The sequence below is a fragment of the Balaenoptera musculus genome, chromosome 12 (genome assembly GCF_009873245.2).
Source record: "Balaenoptera musculus isolate JJ_BM4_2016_0621 chromosome 12, mBalMus1.pri.v3, whole genome shotgun sequence".
NCBI classification, from domain to species: Eukaryota; Metazoa; Chordata; class Mammalia; order Artiodactyla; family Balaenopteridae; genus Balaenoptera; species Balaenoptera musculus.
In genome coordinates this window covers 39,357,252-39,374,919 of record NC_045796.1, presented here as the reverse complement: position 1 = coordinate 39,374,919, position 17,668 = coordinate 39,357,252, and the positions used below count along the sequence as shown (strand labels likewise).

The 17,668-nt window shown below is 31.7% G+C and overlaps 1 protein-coding gene across 1 annotated transcript in view; it reads right to left on the bottom strand.

The window, feature by feature from the left end:
• TRDN (triadin) overlaps positions 1 to 17,668 on the bottom strand; it is a 370,489-nt gene that overhangs the window by 15,432 nt on the left and 337,389 nt on the right. Inside the window, exons 28-38 of the mRNA XM_036871396.1 lie at positions 16,667 to 16,693; positions 16,235 to 16,282; positions 14,462 to 14,509; positions 13,195 to 13,212; positions 11,126 to 11,170; positions 9,352 to 9,372; positions 7,531 to 7,557; positions 6,751 to 6,789; positions 6,333 to 6,368; positions 5,554 to 5,598; positions 2,911 to 2,934 (exon numbers count right to left, since the gene is read on the bottom strand). Of these exons, the coding sequence (XP_036727291.1) occupies positions 2,911 to 2,934; positions 5,554 to 5,598; positions 6,333 to 6,368; positions 6,751 to 6,789; positions 7,531 to 7,557; positions 9,352 to 9,372; positions 11,126 to 11,170; positions 13,195 to 13,212; positions 14,462 to 14,509; positions 16,235 to 16,282; positions 16,667 to 16,693 (378 nt within the window). The remainder of the gene's footprint in view (positions 1 to 2,910; positions 2,935 to 5,553; positions 5,599 to 6,332; positions 6,369 to 6,750; positions 6,790 to 7,530; positions 7,558 to 9,351; positions 9,373 to 11,125; positions 11,171 to 13,194; positions 13,213 to 14,461; positions 14,510 to 16,234; positions 16,283 to 16,666; positions 16,694 to 17,668) is intronic.

Genomic DNA, 17,668 nt, shown 5'->3' with positions numbered 1-17,668 from the left:
TTGATACAGCCACTATGGAGAACAGTATGGAGGTTCCTTAAAAAACTAAAAATAGAGCTACCCTATGATCCTGCAATCCCACTCTTTGTCATATATCCGGAGAAAAACATAATTCAAAAAGACACATGCACTCCAATGTTCATAGCAGCACTATTTATAATAGGCAAGACATGAAAAAACCTAAGGGTCCATCGACAGATAAATGGATAAAGAAGATGTGGTATATATATACAATGGAATATTACTCAACCATAAAAAAGAATGAAATAATGCCATCTGCAGCCACATGGATGAACCTAGAGATTATCATACTAAGTAAAGTAAGCCAGACAGAGAAAGACAAATATCATATGATATTGCTTATATGTGGAATCTAAAAAAAGGATACAAATTAACTTATTTACAAAACAGAAATAGACTGACAGACATAGAAAACAAACTTATGGTTATCAAAGGGGAAAGAGAGAGGAGGAATAAATTAGGAGTTTGGATTAAAATATACACAGTACTATATATAAAATAGATAACCAACAAGGAACTACTGTATAGCACAGGGAACTCTACTCAATATTTTGAAATAATGTATAATGGAAGAGAATATAAAAAAAAAAGTATATATATATGTTAAAGCGAATCACTTTACTGTACACCTGAAACTAACACAACATTGTTAATCAACTATATTTCAAGAAAAATTTTTTAAAAACACAAGCCCTCAACTCCAGCCAACTCTTCCTTTGATTGCCTCTATACACAATGCTTGTCTGCCCACTGTGAAATAATAGAAAAATATATATACTAGTCTTTGCTCCTAGTTCCTGGTATGAAGCTCATAAATCCCTTGGAATTTCCTGGGTGACAGGAGAGTCTTTTGTTCTAATTTGGCAATGCTTGGTGGGCCTCTAGATAGGGGTTTGTCATCAGAAAGACCAAGCCAGATTAGAAATGTGGCACTTTCAGCCCCACACCCCACCCTCCAGGAAGGGTAGAGTGCTAGAGATTGAGTTAAGGATCCATCATGCCTATGGGATAAAGCCTCCATAAAAGTCCTAGAAGTACGAGGTTCAAGAATCTTCTGAGTTGCTGAAGACATCTGCATGCCAGAAGGATGGTGCACCCCAACTCCATAGGGACTGAAGCTCCTGTGCTCGGACCCTTCCAGGTCTCATCCTGTGTATCTCTTCATCAGGCTGTTCATTTGTATCCTTTATCATATCTTTTATTATATAATAAACTGGTAAACCTAAGTAAGCGTTCCCCTGAGTTCTGTGATCTGTTCTACCAAATAATTTAATACAAGGGAGGGATGTCATGGGAGAGTCTAATTTGTAGCCAAGTAGGACGGAAGTTGTGGATAACCAGGGGACCTACTATTTTTGACTGGCATCTGAATTTGAGGAGTAGTCTCATGGGACTGAGTCCTTAACCTATGATATGCTAACTCCAGTTAGTATCAGAAATGAATTGAATTGTAGGACATCTGGCTGGTGTCACAGAGAATCACTTGGTGTGAAAACAATCCTATTTGCGTGGTGTCAGAAGTGTTAGGAGTATGGTAGTAGCGTGAGAGTAATGGAGAAACACACAGGAGAAGTGAGTTTCTTTACGCCCTCTTTTTCCAATTATCCAATCCTAACCATTTTTAAATACAAATCCTGGAGTTACCTCCTATATGAAGTCTGTCCTGACTACCTTTGGCTGTAGGGGAAGGGTATGGAGTGGGATAGTTTCAGAGGGCTTTCCTGAGCATGAAATATAAGATTTGCCCTTGAATCTGTGAGACAATTCTGTACCCTTATAATTATTTTCCTTTTTTTAAATGCCTGAAGCAAGTCTATGTGGGGCTCTATTACTTGCAGTCAAAGAACTTTGAATGAGATATATGGCAAGTACCACCTTTACCAATTGTCTTGTATTGTCCTCAGTACTCACTAAATGTTGAACACAGGAGAAGCACTCAAGAAACACTGAGATCTGCTCTGCCCAATGCAGTAGCCACTGACCACCTGGCCTATAGGGAATTGAAATGTGACTAGTACAAATTGAAATGTGACTTAAGTGTAAAATACACACACAATTTCAAAGGCTCAATAAAAATTATGTAAATTATCAATATACTTCTATATTGATTACACATTGAAATAATATTTGTATATAGAGTTAAATAAAATTATTAAAATTGTTTTCGCCTGTTTCTTTTTACCCTTTAAATGTGTCTACTTGAAAATTTAAAACTATACATGTGGCTCACATGACGTTACATTACATAGCACTGATTTAAAATGATTTGTCTTCTTAAATCCAGAAACATGGGAAGGAAATTTGCTATTTCCCAGAATTTTAGAATTTATAGGGAAATTTATAGTTGTATCCTGTATAATTTGAGCTATCCATACCCAGATTGTGGCATTTCAGAGAGTATTTTCTGAGAGTTTGGTCTCTTTATGTTATATACAAGATTAGATCCATTCCTTACTATGTATTCTCCTCAGATATATAATTATAATTAAGCTAATGAGCATTAGAAAACAACAGCAAAGGAAACATTATTGCTCAACCATATGTTCTCTGTAGCAAATTTTTAGTGATTGAGGGTTTAAGGCAGAAGCAGGATTATTTATTCCATTCTACCTCAATCACTGAAAAGACTGATGTATTGAATGCAAGTCACTTTAATCTTCAGGTTCAAGAACATGTATTTCTGCTACAAGTTATCATTTCAAATAACGTAGTTTAGTTTTTTTACTTTCAACATAAATAAGATGAAAAGTTATCAAATTCCTATCAGAGGGTTTAGTATGAAATGACTCAATCTCTGAACACATTAAAAAATAAATATTTCATGAATTTCAGCTTGAAATTCATACTGTGTGCCAAAGAGAATTTATCATCAATACAAGCAGTACTTACTTGATACTCTTGCAGGTTTTTCTGCTAAAAATAAAGAAAAAAAGTCTTGCTTAACTCAGGTAAAAGGCAAAGAAATTATACATCAATAGGCTATATAAATGTATCTAATATCTTTTGACTTTCTTCCTTATTGTTCAGGAGTTGGTGAAGAAATGTAGCTCTCTATTGCCTGATAACATGGATCTTTGAATAACTTAATTGCTTTTATGTGAGACATCAAAAAAGCTATTAATCATTGCAGGTTTCACAACATATTTATGCTTTTTAAACACTCATTAAAATCAGCAGGATCTTTGTTAAATTGCTTTGGTTTAACTATAATTATACCTAACTCCAGTGAAATTGCTTTGTATGATGTAATTAATCTAAATATTTGCTTTACAGTTTCCAAATTCCATAAAATATATTATTGAGAATTATTTTCCTTTCACAGATGAATAAAGACAAATAACTACCTATTAAACTATAAAATATAAATCTTAAAAAGCAACATGCAAAATCAGCTTAATTTTTCATAATCATTTATTTATTAGTTTCAATGAGGGATTATAATTCTTCAGATATGTTTTTCCATTAAACTGTATGAATGTAGGACAAAGATATAAAGTGGAATGATTGTCCCCAATACTATAGCACACATTCTAACTTTCTGAAACAAAGAGGATTGGTAACATCTATATTCCATTAACATTAGTCTCATTTAAAGGGCTAGGTTTGAAAATATAATTTTTAAGGAATCTGCATAACATGTTTTACTTTGAGACTTGTAGAGTTTCTGATATAAACCTAAGAATTACAAATTTAGAAAAGTTAGGTTAATGCCAACAGAAAGGTTTTTGTTTTGTGGGGGGGATACTTATGCTTTCGGTGATATTACAGCAGCACATGTATAAAATTGCAAAACAAACAAAATAATTCAAAAAAATACTTTAGTAAAGCTAATGTTATAATTTTTCCTTTAAAAATACTAGCATTGGCTAAAGAGACAGGAACTCAGAAAGGAATAAAATAAACATTTATTGAGATGCAATGAACCATTCGTTCAGTGAAGGAATGAATAAGAATGTGCCTGTATTCTCAACTAGCTCTAGGTTGGACTTATGCTTTTACATATAACAATTTTTCCCTTCTGTGTGTTCATAATATGAAGATCTTAGAAATAATGGACTCACAGAATAGAATAAGAAAGGAGTATCCATCCAATGTCCAAATCCCTAGAATCCCTTGTGCAGCCCTCTAGTCTTAGCACTAATAGACCACTTCCTTGGGGACAAAGTGGGGTACGTTTTATCTTTGGGCTGCTCTGATTGGTAGAAAGCTTTCCCTTATATTTGCCACAGTGCGGTAGGATAGTGAAATGTAATTGAATGGGCTTAAGTCTTTGACGTCACATCCACTTGGAGGCAATTCCTGTCTCTATTATGTAAACACTGAGATGTTAGACTTCCCTTCATCTAGCGTTAACTCAGCTTTAAACTGGGAATGATAATTGGTCCTGTACTAAGGAGGAAATTGAGCTAATAATAGGAAAGGATATAGCTACAGGTTTTCGAAATAATCCATTTCTTTTCATTCTTCTGGCTAAATATCTTAAAAGATATCAAGCTTTTGCAGAAAGTTCCAATATAAAAATTGTGTTCCTGTATCTTTGTACAAATTTGATATTTCTCTTATTCTAAATGTTACCCCTTAATATTACTGATAATTGTGTCTAGATATGCCCTGCCATTTCAAGTATACATACTACAGTAAGAAACAACAGGGAACCAGTGAAAAACAAGATTCCTCCCCAACCCCTGCCCCCCACCCCCGGTACACACACACTAGAGATCTATGTATTTACTATGAATGAAAATTCTTGCTCAGTTATGGCATGTTTACTTAGCACTTTAAAATTTAAAGCATTTACGTTTTGTTACATTTTGGATTAATTAGGTTCACCTAAAATGTTATGACCCAGACTACATAATTCAGCTGTACTCTTATAGTTTTATGATAATATCACCAAAATAGGTCATTCTCATTTTAGGTAAAGAACATCTACCTGCCATGTGCATGCTGGCATCTGCCTTCTACTACCCACTTTGCGTCTACACTGAATTAATTTCAAGGACCAGTATATAAATAATAAAAATACGGGGATATATGTATATGTGTAGCTGATTCACTTTGTTATGGAGCAGAAACTGACACACCATTGTGAAGCAATTATACTTCAATAAAGATGTTTAAAAAAAAAATATATATATATATACATGATATTAGCTACATTTTATGTAGTCATAGATAAAATGAATCTCAGCATCTCGGCTTCCTCTTTTTACTACTCTCTCATTCTTGACTGTAGTCATGCTGTGAAAGTCTTTTGCAATAAAAGAAATTTTTCTTCTTGTATGTACTCAAATATCTTGTGAAGGTTTAGGTTGTTAATAGTTTCTATGTCTCCACATTTCCTAGTTTTCCACTGAAATGTAAGCTTTCTGCGAGGTTTCCTGCCTGTCCACTTCCTCTGCTGTTAGCAGTAGTGTATATCTGCTAGACTTCCTTGCTTTAAAAAAATTTAGTGTTAATATTAAGCACCAATGTAATTCAGGCACCTCCACATCAACATAGCATTTGAATCTTTACAAAGTTCAAGATTACCTTTTGTCACATTGTATAATTGAAGACCTTCTTTTCTAGTTGGCACTGTATATAAAGAAAATGTAAATTAAAATATGAATTTTTAAAGACAATTTTCATAAAATTTTGGTTCATTTCATCTCTAAGCTTTAGCAACGTGAGAATAATTTAAATGTAAATATTTTCTTGGGGCTTTAAAAAAAATTTCTCTTCTACTAACATCTAATAAAAATAAATGATTGTTTTGTTTGCATAAACAAAGATATAACATAATCAGTGATTTCAGGGTACTGAAATGAATTAGAGCCCATGGACAATGGGTCATTATGATTAACTGAATTTAGGTATAAACCAGAAAAAAAGTGTCTTCTTTTTTTATTTACAATCTTTCTGGTATGGCTAAGAATGCTTTCCTCATGACTCGATAGAGTATTTCTCTAATGATTAAGGCCTTTGCAAGTTTTTTAGATAACTACATGGAAATCAGTGATTATCATATTATATTATGTAGTTTACTAAATAAATAAACCTAAAGTTAAGAAAAAAAGCGACTTACAATGCAGCCTCTAACTAGTTGCTCACCAATGACCCAACACATGACTGCATACTGAAGGAGTGGCCTGCCAGCCATTGCTCCTCTGACACTGCCATTACCACATAGCCACGATTATTGACCACATTTCTTTTTTTAATCAGACCAGCACTCATCACATACATAAACAAAAGTTTTATTTAAAATTGAAATAAATTTTGACTCAAAATATTTTGACTTCAGGACCTTTCAATCTCTTAAAAATTACCTTTTTCTTCTTTAAGATGTTTCATTTCTGCTTTTTCTATAGAGATAAAATGGTAATTAGAGTCATATACATATTTATTCATAGGTCTTCCTAAGGTTTGGAATTACATATTTTGTAGTCAATATTTACAATTCAGGAGTTATATGAAAAGAACTTTACGGTGCTAATTTAGCAATAATAGGTGGAGTTTGCTTTGAGATCTAAATTCCTGTTCCCTTTAGATATCTAATAATAATGCAATACATACACCCATTGCATGGGTAACCCCAAAATGAGCTGCAGTTCTGACACATGCTTTAAAATCAATGTCCATATTTTCATGAATTGTTTTTAAGTAGTATAATTTGTGTAATTACATATTTTTGAATTCCTGTGTTTTTATCACTAATTTGATATACATGTCTTAAGATGTCTTTACCTTTACTTTCCTTTTCAGATTTTTCAATTTTCTTCTTCACTAGGGGGTAAAATAACAAGAAACCATTGGTTTAAAAAACATAATTTTCTTACTCAATCTTGGAGTAAATATTTGGAGTTGAAATTTAATTCCATAAGTAAAGGGGGTCAAGGCTCTACTTTTGCAAGATGTGAAGAAAAAGTCTCCCTCCCATGTGTGAGAACATACGTATTTTTGTTACCCTTGGTTACTTGGCTTTGTAAGGCAGAGCCCCCTCCTTTTGTTTTTGTTTTTTACATGCTTTGAAGTAAAGCTAGAGGAAGCCATGCATTTATTAATAAGTTTAAATGAGTAACAGAAAAAAATCTAAATTTTTTACTGTTATCTGTAGGAAATGAGAATTTGATCAGTGCTATGGATGCTCAGTAAATAAACTGCTGAGTAAAAAAAATGTAAGAGTCACAACATATCTCCGGGCAAAATGTGGACACATGCTTTTTAAAACAGAGTTTTGGTTGATTGATGCTTTTCTTCAACTATATTTATCAGACAAGAGTAAGAAGGAAACCAATATTTAATGATGACAACCAAGTATGTAGTGAGAACGTTATATATGCTATTTCATTTAATACTTATAACAAGTCTTTTGGGAAGTCATTATGCCTGGTCTAATAGATGAGGAAACTGGGAATCTGAGCTGTTAATGTATTTTCCCAAATGTTATACAGCTAGACAGAGACTCAAATTTAAATACTGTTCCCACAAATCTCTGTTACCTCCTCTGGGAAAGTAAATATTTACCTGATGCTGTTACTTCTGATGTTTCCTCTTTAGAAAAACAAAAAAAAAAATAGAAAAAAGGGAGAAAAATAGAAGGAAAGAATAGTTTTGCTTTTCATTAGCAGACAATTGAACTTCATCTGCATGTATTTCCTATTAAATTCCAATAATAATGACAACAGACACATACTCAAAATGGCAAAGAGACATACTGGTAACTAATATTTCTGAAAACTGTAACTGGAATCTATTCTGGAAATAGAACCACTCTACAAATTAATCTTAAACAGTCGATTCATATATGGTAGAAAGAATCAATCTGAAGTTCTTTGGGTGGTTTCCTCAATTAAAATTATAAATCTCCATTACATAAATTTTTAACACGATCTGCACATGTGCATGCATGCATTCATTTATTAAATATTTATAAAGCAACTTCATGTATAAGATGTTGTACTGAGTACAATGGGTGGTGTTGAGAGATGAGATTTTAAAATATCACAAAAGTAAACTCAACTCATGATGACTACAGTCAGAGTAGAGTGAGACAAAACATAAAAATGTTATTTGTCTTAGCCTATGATAATGTAGAACCAACCCTTCATTTTGCTCTTTTAGTAAATTCATAGAACAATTATTTTTAAAAATATAACATGGCAGGCTTTAAAAAATATATCTTTTCTCACAAATCAGTTCAAATGATAATATTTTCTATAAAACAGATACATTTAATTATCAGTCTAATATAACTTTTTTGGAAGCTATTTTCAAAGTTCAAGGAAAACTAGTTAAAACATTTTATAAGAATGAAGATGTAAAATAATGTTTCATAAACTAAACAGTATTTGCCGATAATTATGCTGATATTTCATATTAGTATTCTAGTTTTGACTTTCAGCCCTTAATTTTTGTAATATCCTTCATATTAGTAGCAGTTACACAAACTAAATGTACTAGAGATTTTTGCCAACCCAAAGGCAACATTTAATGTTTAAGGCTGGCATCTAATCCATTCAGAAGAAAATCGTAGATGCATTTCTAAGAAATCTGTCGTAACACTCTTAAGGAAACAGGTTAGTCCTTGGCATTTAAAAACTTTAGGCACATCTTCTAGATACACTCTTGATTGATATGCAAATATTTCCCCCCAGGATAACATCTGGGTCGTAATTTAATAGTACTAAATAAACAATTTCATTTTTATGAAATTGCATAAAATTTCATAAATTTTCAAAAATTTCATAAATTGTTGCATTCTTACTACCGTTTGAAATGCCACAATAAAACAGTGATTCTGAAATACTAAAACAACTCACCTTCAGCTTTTGAAAAAATATGAAAATAAAAAGCTAATGTGTTAAGATTAAATAATTGAAGACAGGTATTCTGTGTTCTGAACTTTTTTTTAACCCAGCAGTGACTATAAGAGGAATCTCCACACTGTGTTTACTCAATACACCCTAACAAAAAACTGAAAGTACATAAAAGAGAGATGCAACCACCATTTTTTTTTTTTTTTTTTTTTTGCACAGGCATGAGTTATAGTAACTGTGTTAATTACACAGATAATGACAACACAAGTCATTTTAGGCATTTCTTCACATACCCTGGCATAGAGTAATGTATCTAATAGGCACTCAATAAATACATGTTCAGGATTAATGAATACAATACACACAAATATTCTTTGTCAGTAAGAATCATTTATATAGGTAATGGTGTAATATCTATTGCATTAATGAAATACCATACTAATTTTTACTGCATGTACAATTTAAAGAAACTATAAAATTAAAATTAATTAAATAGCAAATTCTTAAAATTTTAGAATGGTACACTTACTTGGAGTTGGTTTTGGTTTGTCTAAAAAGTAAAGAAGAAAAGAAAGAAAATAAAAGAAAAAGTCAGTGATCATTTTCTAGCTATAGGTAAAATATCAGCCCTTTATATTTCCTAATTCTGTTTGTTTGAGTTAAAATAGGAAAAGGCTAAACTTATATTAAAATGAGCAGTAGGCAATGCATTTTGAGTAATTTTTAAGTCATATTCCAATGAATTCCTCAAAGAAGTTGTAAAGCTTGAAAGTATAGGGTCTTCTTGGTCTCTTCTTATCCCTGTAAAGCCTCATATTTCATTTGATGAAAAATGAATGCTCAGGATAATCTGAACTCCTTACTGTTTCTGAATGGCATAAAAAGTATATTCTGCCATTGTCTTTTCAGAATACATATTAATATTAATTAATATTAACTATTTAAACTCTTCCAATACAGTATTTTGAATAAAGAAGCTGACTTTATAACATCTCAGGAAAGATAAGTGAATGGTGGGTGAAAAACACAAAGCTATACTATCTAAATACATGATTCCTTTCTCCAAAATACCTTGTCTTCTGAAATTATTAACTAAAAGCATTAGTTATGCAGTTTTACACGTAAATATCTATTCATAAAAAAACTAGACAACATTTCATCATGATTGCGAAGAATTTGAATCATCCAAAATTAGGTCAACTAACTAATTCATTAACGGTGGGAATACAAATTAATATAATTTTTTAAAGAACAATTAGGGATGTCTATAAAAATTACATTGAATGTATCATTGCACTAAAAAAATTTACTAATTTTACCCCAAAGATAAATTTACAAAACTAGACAGGTAGGTATATTTATTATTGTATATCATAAAAGAAAGCTTGTTAGATAACTTAAACACAGGTCAATCAGAGAGACTAGTTAAGTAAACTGTATACAACTGTACAATAGAATACTATTAATGAAGAAATGCTTTATGTACTGATATAAAAAAATCTTCAAAAATACATTCTTAAATAGAAAAACCTAGGGAAAAAGCTATTTATAGTATGTCATGATTTGTGTAAAACAAGTGGGAATATATATATATATATAATTTGTATATAGGTATGTGTATATGTCTTTTATATATACTGCTAGAAGGAGACATTAAAAAATAACAATGATTACCTATCAGACATTTTTGGATATTTTGGGAATGGGAACTGGTAGAATAGGAAAAAAGAGGAGAGGGAGGGATATTTTTACAGTTAGCCTCCTATATGCCTTAGTGTTGAACCATGCCAAGTATTATATATTTTTAAAATTGAATAATAGTTTTAAAAGTATTAAGCTATTATAGAATGGGATAACTTCTATTTTAAGCAATTAAACCAAGTTGAAATTCATGATTAGTTTTCAGTGAAATGTTATATGTGCAATTTGATAGGATATTTTACAGTATATCAACAGTGAATCAACATTACCAGTATGATAAATGATATTAATATTGACATCAGTGAAATACTGAATATTTTGGAAGGGTTTTATGAACCGTGAAGGCAAATACTATTTTGTTAATACTGCTGTATTATAATAGAATGTTTAGCAATCCATATATATTGGTTATAATATCTAGCAAAATGTTTACCAGCACTACTACAGCCCTTATATCAGATAAACTAGATTCTACCACAAAACCACAAGACTAAAAATTACCAGGAAATAAAATGAAAGGTACTTATATGTTTTGCTTTAATTTTCAAATTTAATAAAAATAGTGAATTAGGACAGAATATAAACCAGAAAGGCAAAAACACCTGTTTTTATAGATGGAGATTCTTTTTCTTGATGTTCAGCTTTTTCTAGAGAGAGAAATCAAAATTAACTGACACTCTGTAGGTTGTTTGCATAGCAAGCGATTTAGTATTTACATATTTGCAGGTGATCCTCAGCATGCCTCCAAAGTCATTTGCATGTAACTTCGAACACAGAAAGCATATTGCCATAGAAACACATCATAAACAAGGTCAGGTTCATTCTCAGGATATCCTGTAAGATACTTCAAAGGCGCTAGCCCTCTTAGGGCCATGTGGTATAAGAAGAAAATAGAATATGACAAAAAGGAGAATAATAATAAGAGGATTTTTCTTTCTTTGCTGAAGGTTGAATCATTCTTTGAGGATATTTCAAACCAGAATACATTTGCCTCTGGCATTTTACAAGCTCCCTTTTTACCTCTCTGACTCCTACTTCCTTTCTTGCCACATCAGAAGCAATTTGGTGCTGGTCAGAAGCAATTTGGTGCTAGTCATTAGTTTCTTGTTGAAAATGTAACCTAGACTTGCCTTATTCCAGAAAGTGCAACACTTTGTATTTTCATTTTTCTGGAACACCCTCTCTTTTTAGGTTCAGTTAGAACTCTCACAGATGAATCTCAAGTAAATCTAGGACATGACAACTGTAATCAAAATGTGGAATTGATGTTCTTCTCAGCCCTTTGAAAAATATTTGAATTAAAGTAAATTTTAGATCTCTCTCTTTCACCAAAAGTGGAATTTCAAATAAAGCTATGTAGGGTAGGATATTTTGAATGGAGTTGAGAATATTTGGAAATACAGCAGATCACTGCCAAGTGTTAGTTCTTACTAATCATTTCCAGGTTTAGTCCTCCTGAACTGTTCTGGTTTACCTATCCTTTCCTTCCCTCATCCTGAATTTGGAGATTCTCTGAAAGCACTACTATTTCCTCCCCATCATCTTGCACCAACAATGAAGTAAGTGGGGAGATGTGGGATCTATGTTGTCATAAAATTTAATTGGATATTTGTAAATTAGGGATTGATAGCATTCAAGAATGAACTTCCATGAGCTTAAGTTGTATAAATTTTAGTGTTAAATAAGCATGCACAATAAAAGAAGCCAATATTCAAATTATTAAACTGTCATAATAACACTGCAAAAGTATAATAAATTAAAGTAAAAATAATATAAAATATATATTCAAAATACATGCAATAGGTTCTGAGAGGTGACTATGTTCTTTTTAGGCTCCATATATTTTGCCATATCTCCTGAATCACTAATATGACTTCCTAACTGGTCTCACCAAATTCATCTTTGGACCTTGTCAATTCAGTTTTCATACATGAACCAGAGACTATTTGACAAAAGCCACTCATATCTTCACCCAAGCCTCTGTTTCACAAATATATGTATGAACCAATATCACAATTTTGACACAGTTTTGGACATATTTACTACCTGTGACAATGGGCAAATATTCACACTTTTCTGAGCCCAATAGTTACCTTTTAAACTCTCTACACCGGTAACATCTGTATGACTCCTGAACAATAAAATGGACAATCTTTAAAATCTATACTCATGAGAAAATTCCATGATTTTAATAAACAAATGGCAAAACGTTTATAATTCATAAAATTATGAATAACATTAATACCCAAAACTACCTACCATATAATTAATGCTGCTTATAGGAAACAAATTAAAAACAGTATGTGGTTCATAACACCAAAAATTGTATATCATTTCATTTTCCTTTGTTATTCATTATGTATGTTTAAAAGATTGCCCATTTACCCTAACTTCTTAGTGTTATTTTATAGCCTGTATGGACTCACTCTTTTAGTATTAATAGTGATACAACTTCCAAAGATTTCTTCTGTATAATTATACTGAATTATTAATTAGTAGTGAAAGATAAAGATGTTAAATCAAAGCTGTAGCAATAACGTTCATTTATCACCTATAGAGGTACTTTAGCCTTGGGCAATGCTAAAAATAACAATTGGGAAAAAAACCCGAGCAAATTGTTAAAGTTAAAATGGCCAAGCGATACTTTCCAGATTTTATTTTCGTCTCTTACTTGTTGGTTTGGGTTTGACTGTGGAGAATGAAAGAAAGCAAATGACACATGATGAATACAAACCATGGAAAAAAAATAACTCTTTAGCATTTGTATTTATTCCTTCTTCATTTTAAGTTCTCATCTTATCTTAAGCTTAATCCATTCTCTCTGAACACTATTTTTTCACTGTCAGCAAATACATTAAACACACTGCTTATTGAAAAACTAAGATGCACAAAATTTTATGTAAAATTTGAAACAATATATATTTGGGACACAAATACATTGGGCTAGTTTCTTCATAATCTCCAAATACCCATATAACTAAGTGAGATGCTTAACACTTTAGGGTGCAAATTAGAGGAATGTTAACTAAAATTATGAGCTTAGGCAATGACTGGAATAGAGTACAATGGTTGTATGGGGTAATGTGAAAATAGGGTTTCTTACTCATGAAATATAGTCTATAATTTCTATAAATAATTAGTTATCTCCTGAAATCTATTATATTTTCCTCTGAGAACTGTATTCAAATCCCAACTATCATGATTATCTCAGTTAAAAGAAAGGAATTACTTCACAGGCCTTTTCCTTTGGAATGATTTTTAGTAAGAAATGGGACTCCATTCATGGCGGAGGTAGGTAGGATTTCCATCTTGGGATCAAATGGAGGAGATACAGTGTTTCAAGATGTCAGTTGAGATGGAGACTTAATTTTGTTCATCCTTTTAGGAAAGAACTTCAGAATTTCAAGAGTGTGTACACTCCTTTTTTTTCTCACATGAAATGATGGTTTGATATTTTTGCTTTGATATTATATGTTCTATTGATCATTCTTCAAGGCAGATTTTAAAAAGTTACACAGTCATATAAGTCTCTGCAGAGCTCTCATGAATGGAAATTATTCCATCTAATACATGAACAGCAGACAGTTTCAGATTTCTGTGATTTTAAAATTTGAGGAAATGTGTTTTGAAAATGAGATTAAACACCTAAAAATAGTACATGATAATCAATGCATGACATAAATTTCCTTGTGAATTATCTGTAAGCTTAGGTCAATCATACTTTAAAAAAATAAAGTATGTCACTCTAGTTTTCCACTGTTAATTTTTATTGAGTATAACTTTTAGTTATTTACAAGAATCAAGAATCTTAGAATTTATGGCACTAAGAGCACACATACTTCAGTAAAGGTGTGTGTCTGTGTTTGTGCACGTGTGGGTGTGTGCCAACATAACATAAAACTGATACATAGAAGAAAAATCTAAAATAGCTCATTTACCTGTTTTTTCTATTGTGATAGCTTTTGCCTGCTTGACAACTTTTTCATCTGTGATAAGAAAAAATATTAACACAAGTGGAAATTTTAAATGTATCAGTACAAAACAGTGACACATTTCAACCTTGATATTTTGTATTTTCTTTGAAATAACACCAATACTGAGACAAACTTAGCTGTTTTCTCAATAAAACAGCAAGTGATATCTTTTATTGAAATCGGATGGGAGCACAAAAAAAATTTGTCCAGCTGCATATGTCCTTTGCAGCTTTCTTGCCATAAAAGTTTTCCTAATTCAAATGGTCCCCTAACCCCTAACAAAAGTATACTCTATCCTTTGCCTTCACTGTATTTCACTGTATTTATCTACACTGAAGTACACATAAAACATGTATTTCCTTTTCATTATTGAATGAGAATAGGAAGAAACAATTTTTTATCTTTCTTGAGCAAGATACCTCCCTGAGAACCCAGGATTAGCCTGGGAACCCAAGTTTTTATGTTGCAAAGCTGGGGAAGGGCAAAGGTGGTGCATTTATGGGATGTCTTCTGTGTTGTATGTTTTTGTAGACATAGTCAAATAGATTTGGGTCAAAGTAGAGGGATTAGTAAAATTATTCTATATAAAATTAAACTTTTCAAGTATTCAGCAGTGAGAATGAATCAGTTAGTCAAATATCCTAATTAGAAAGTTTCACTGGGAAACAGAATTTAGAGTATGAATGTGATCACTGAAATAAAAGAAAGATGTGGCTAGAGGGCAATGCCTTTGTTATACACTCGGAGACTAAACTCTCTCCTCTCAGTATTTCACCTCAAAAATGGTTGATATTTAGGACAGAAAAGAAAGTAACAGGGTTTACTATTCATTATATCAGGAGGTTCTAAAAGTTGTTTCTAAAGTTTTGCTTATGTCAATACAGACTGCTTTTCTCACCTCCCCATAGTCTGGTTCTGCTTTATTTATTTCTATAGTTTCTGTTGTTGGTGTCTCATATTCTTTAAAGCGTAAACAAGTAAAATCAAACTGACTCAAATCCATTCAAAACAGATTGTCTAAAGTAAAATTTTAAAAATATAAGCAAAAAGTTTCCTAAGATACGTTTAAAGAAAGTATGCTTTTACCTTTGTAAAGATTCTGGCCTAACTATATTCACAACATCAGGGAAACAATAAAGGACAATATTCTACAGAACAACTGGGGCTTGACACAACCTCAAATTTAAATCCATATTTAATTGGCTTAAATTAAAATTTAAATAAAGTTTCTATTCTTAAATAAAAACTAATTATTAAGCTAGTCTTGGTAATTTCTCTATTTCTCCTTATGAGCAAAGCCCATTGGCTTACCTCTACTTTCTACAAAATGTAGGACCAGGAATAAGAAGATGAAGGGAAGAAGGAAGGATGAAGGGAAGCAGGAGGAAATATTGATTTCCTTTTCTTGGGATTTTTGGAATTCAAGATGATCATGTTTGAATGAGCCATTCTGAATTAACAAGTTTTCTAGTGATGTCTTGCCCCAAACAGATCAAAACAAAATGAAATATAGAGACCATTCATCTGAATGCTGGCAAAGATGGTCTTTGTGCTAAGCTAAGTCTCTGATGGGAAGGATCACGAGCTATGTAGTTATATCTGGCAGGTCAAGTTCTCAGCATGAACTATGAATCATCCTTAATAACTTTAGATTTGACTCTAAGCTCATCATCCTGTTACAACTAGAACATTGAGAGACAATTTGATACTATTGTACAAGTAACACCTGCAAAATACCTGGTTTACCATGAGAAACAGTCTTTTCTGGTTTCACTATGTCTTGTTCTGAAAATAACAAAAAGAAAATCTTTTCAGATATTTAGAAGCTTTATAAATTAACATATGGCGTATTTTCTCTGTGACATGGTCCAGTGTTTTGTTTAGTAGAAAAAAATTGACAGATTTTTACAAATGTGTCCATGGAGAAAAACTGTTCCTTAATTTTCATTTCATTTCATGTAGTTTAAATAAAAAACTTAAAGGTTTTGGTTGCATGAAAACAATATACAAAGAATTCTTATTTACATTTAAGCACCTATAATTTCCAAAGCATAGCCTGTAATAAAGTATAAATACTGAGGCATAGATTGCAAATATATATTATTAAAGATATTTAAGTTTTTTGTAAAAATTCTATATCAACTTTATAGATAAAATTAAGATACATACTGTGTATTTGAGCTTTTTCGGATGAAGCTAGAAAATAAACATTCATAATTATAAAAATTTCAACTAAATCACCTGCAAAATTGTAGTATTTAATAATAATAAATGAAAGTTTTAAATATTACTAGGCCTAAATAGAAGTTTTAAATGGTATTGGGTTTCTGATTAAAAAAAAAAAAAGAGGTAAAATGCAAAGTGTTCATATCTGGTAACACATACTCATCTGCAGCAAATAAATGTACTCAGGAAAATAAATAATAAGATAGTAGTTAGGCATTTTTAAGCCTTGATACATTAAAAAGATACATTATTTACAAGAAAAACTAGACTCAAGCTTATGATCAGTTGTCAGGTAAGCTCTGCTAAGAATTAAAGGACTAAGATAGTATTGTATATACATCTAGACTTGGATTCTTGAATTTGTTTTTATTTAAGAATCCTGCTACATAATTTTTTATAATGAAGAAATAGCATCCATAGAGCCTGAGGGTTTTGTTGACTTGCCTCAGGTGAGTAACTAGTTGGTACCAGAACTAGGACTTACACATTAAATAGCAGTGTAAACTTGGAAAGATTGCCCTTATTTTAGATCAATGTTGCCTCTTAATAAAATGATTGTTAGTCTGGGACAATCTCTGAACTGTGAACAATTGAACAATTGAACTGTTTCCACAGATATGAAATATGGGTAATAATTGTCATGTCGCATGTCTCTCCTAGTGATGGGATGAAAATGGAATCTTACGCTATTCATCAGCTCTAGCAGATGCTTGGTAAGTTCTTGTCCTCTTTCCCTTCAAATCTCAGTAGCCTATGATTTCATGATTTTATAACTCTGGTGTGTTATCAAAAATAAACCCACAGATTAAACATGATTATACTAGGCTTTGAAGAACTCCAGGAAATGTCTCCTGAAACCTGGAGTCTCTGCTGAGGTTCATTTAAAGCCATATTCTAGATGTTTTTGCCTATGGAGTATCCCCATTCTTACCTAATCCAGTACTG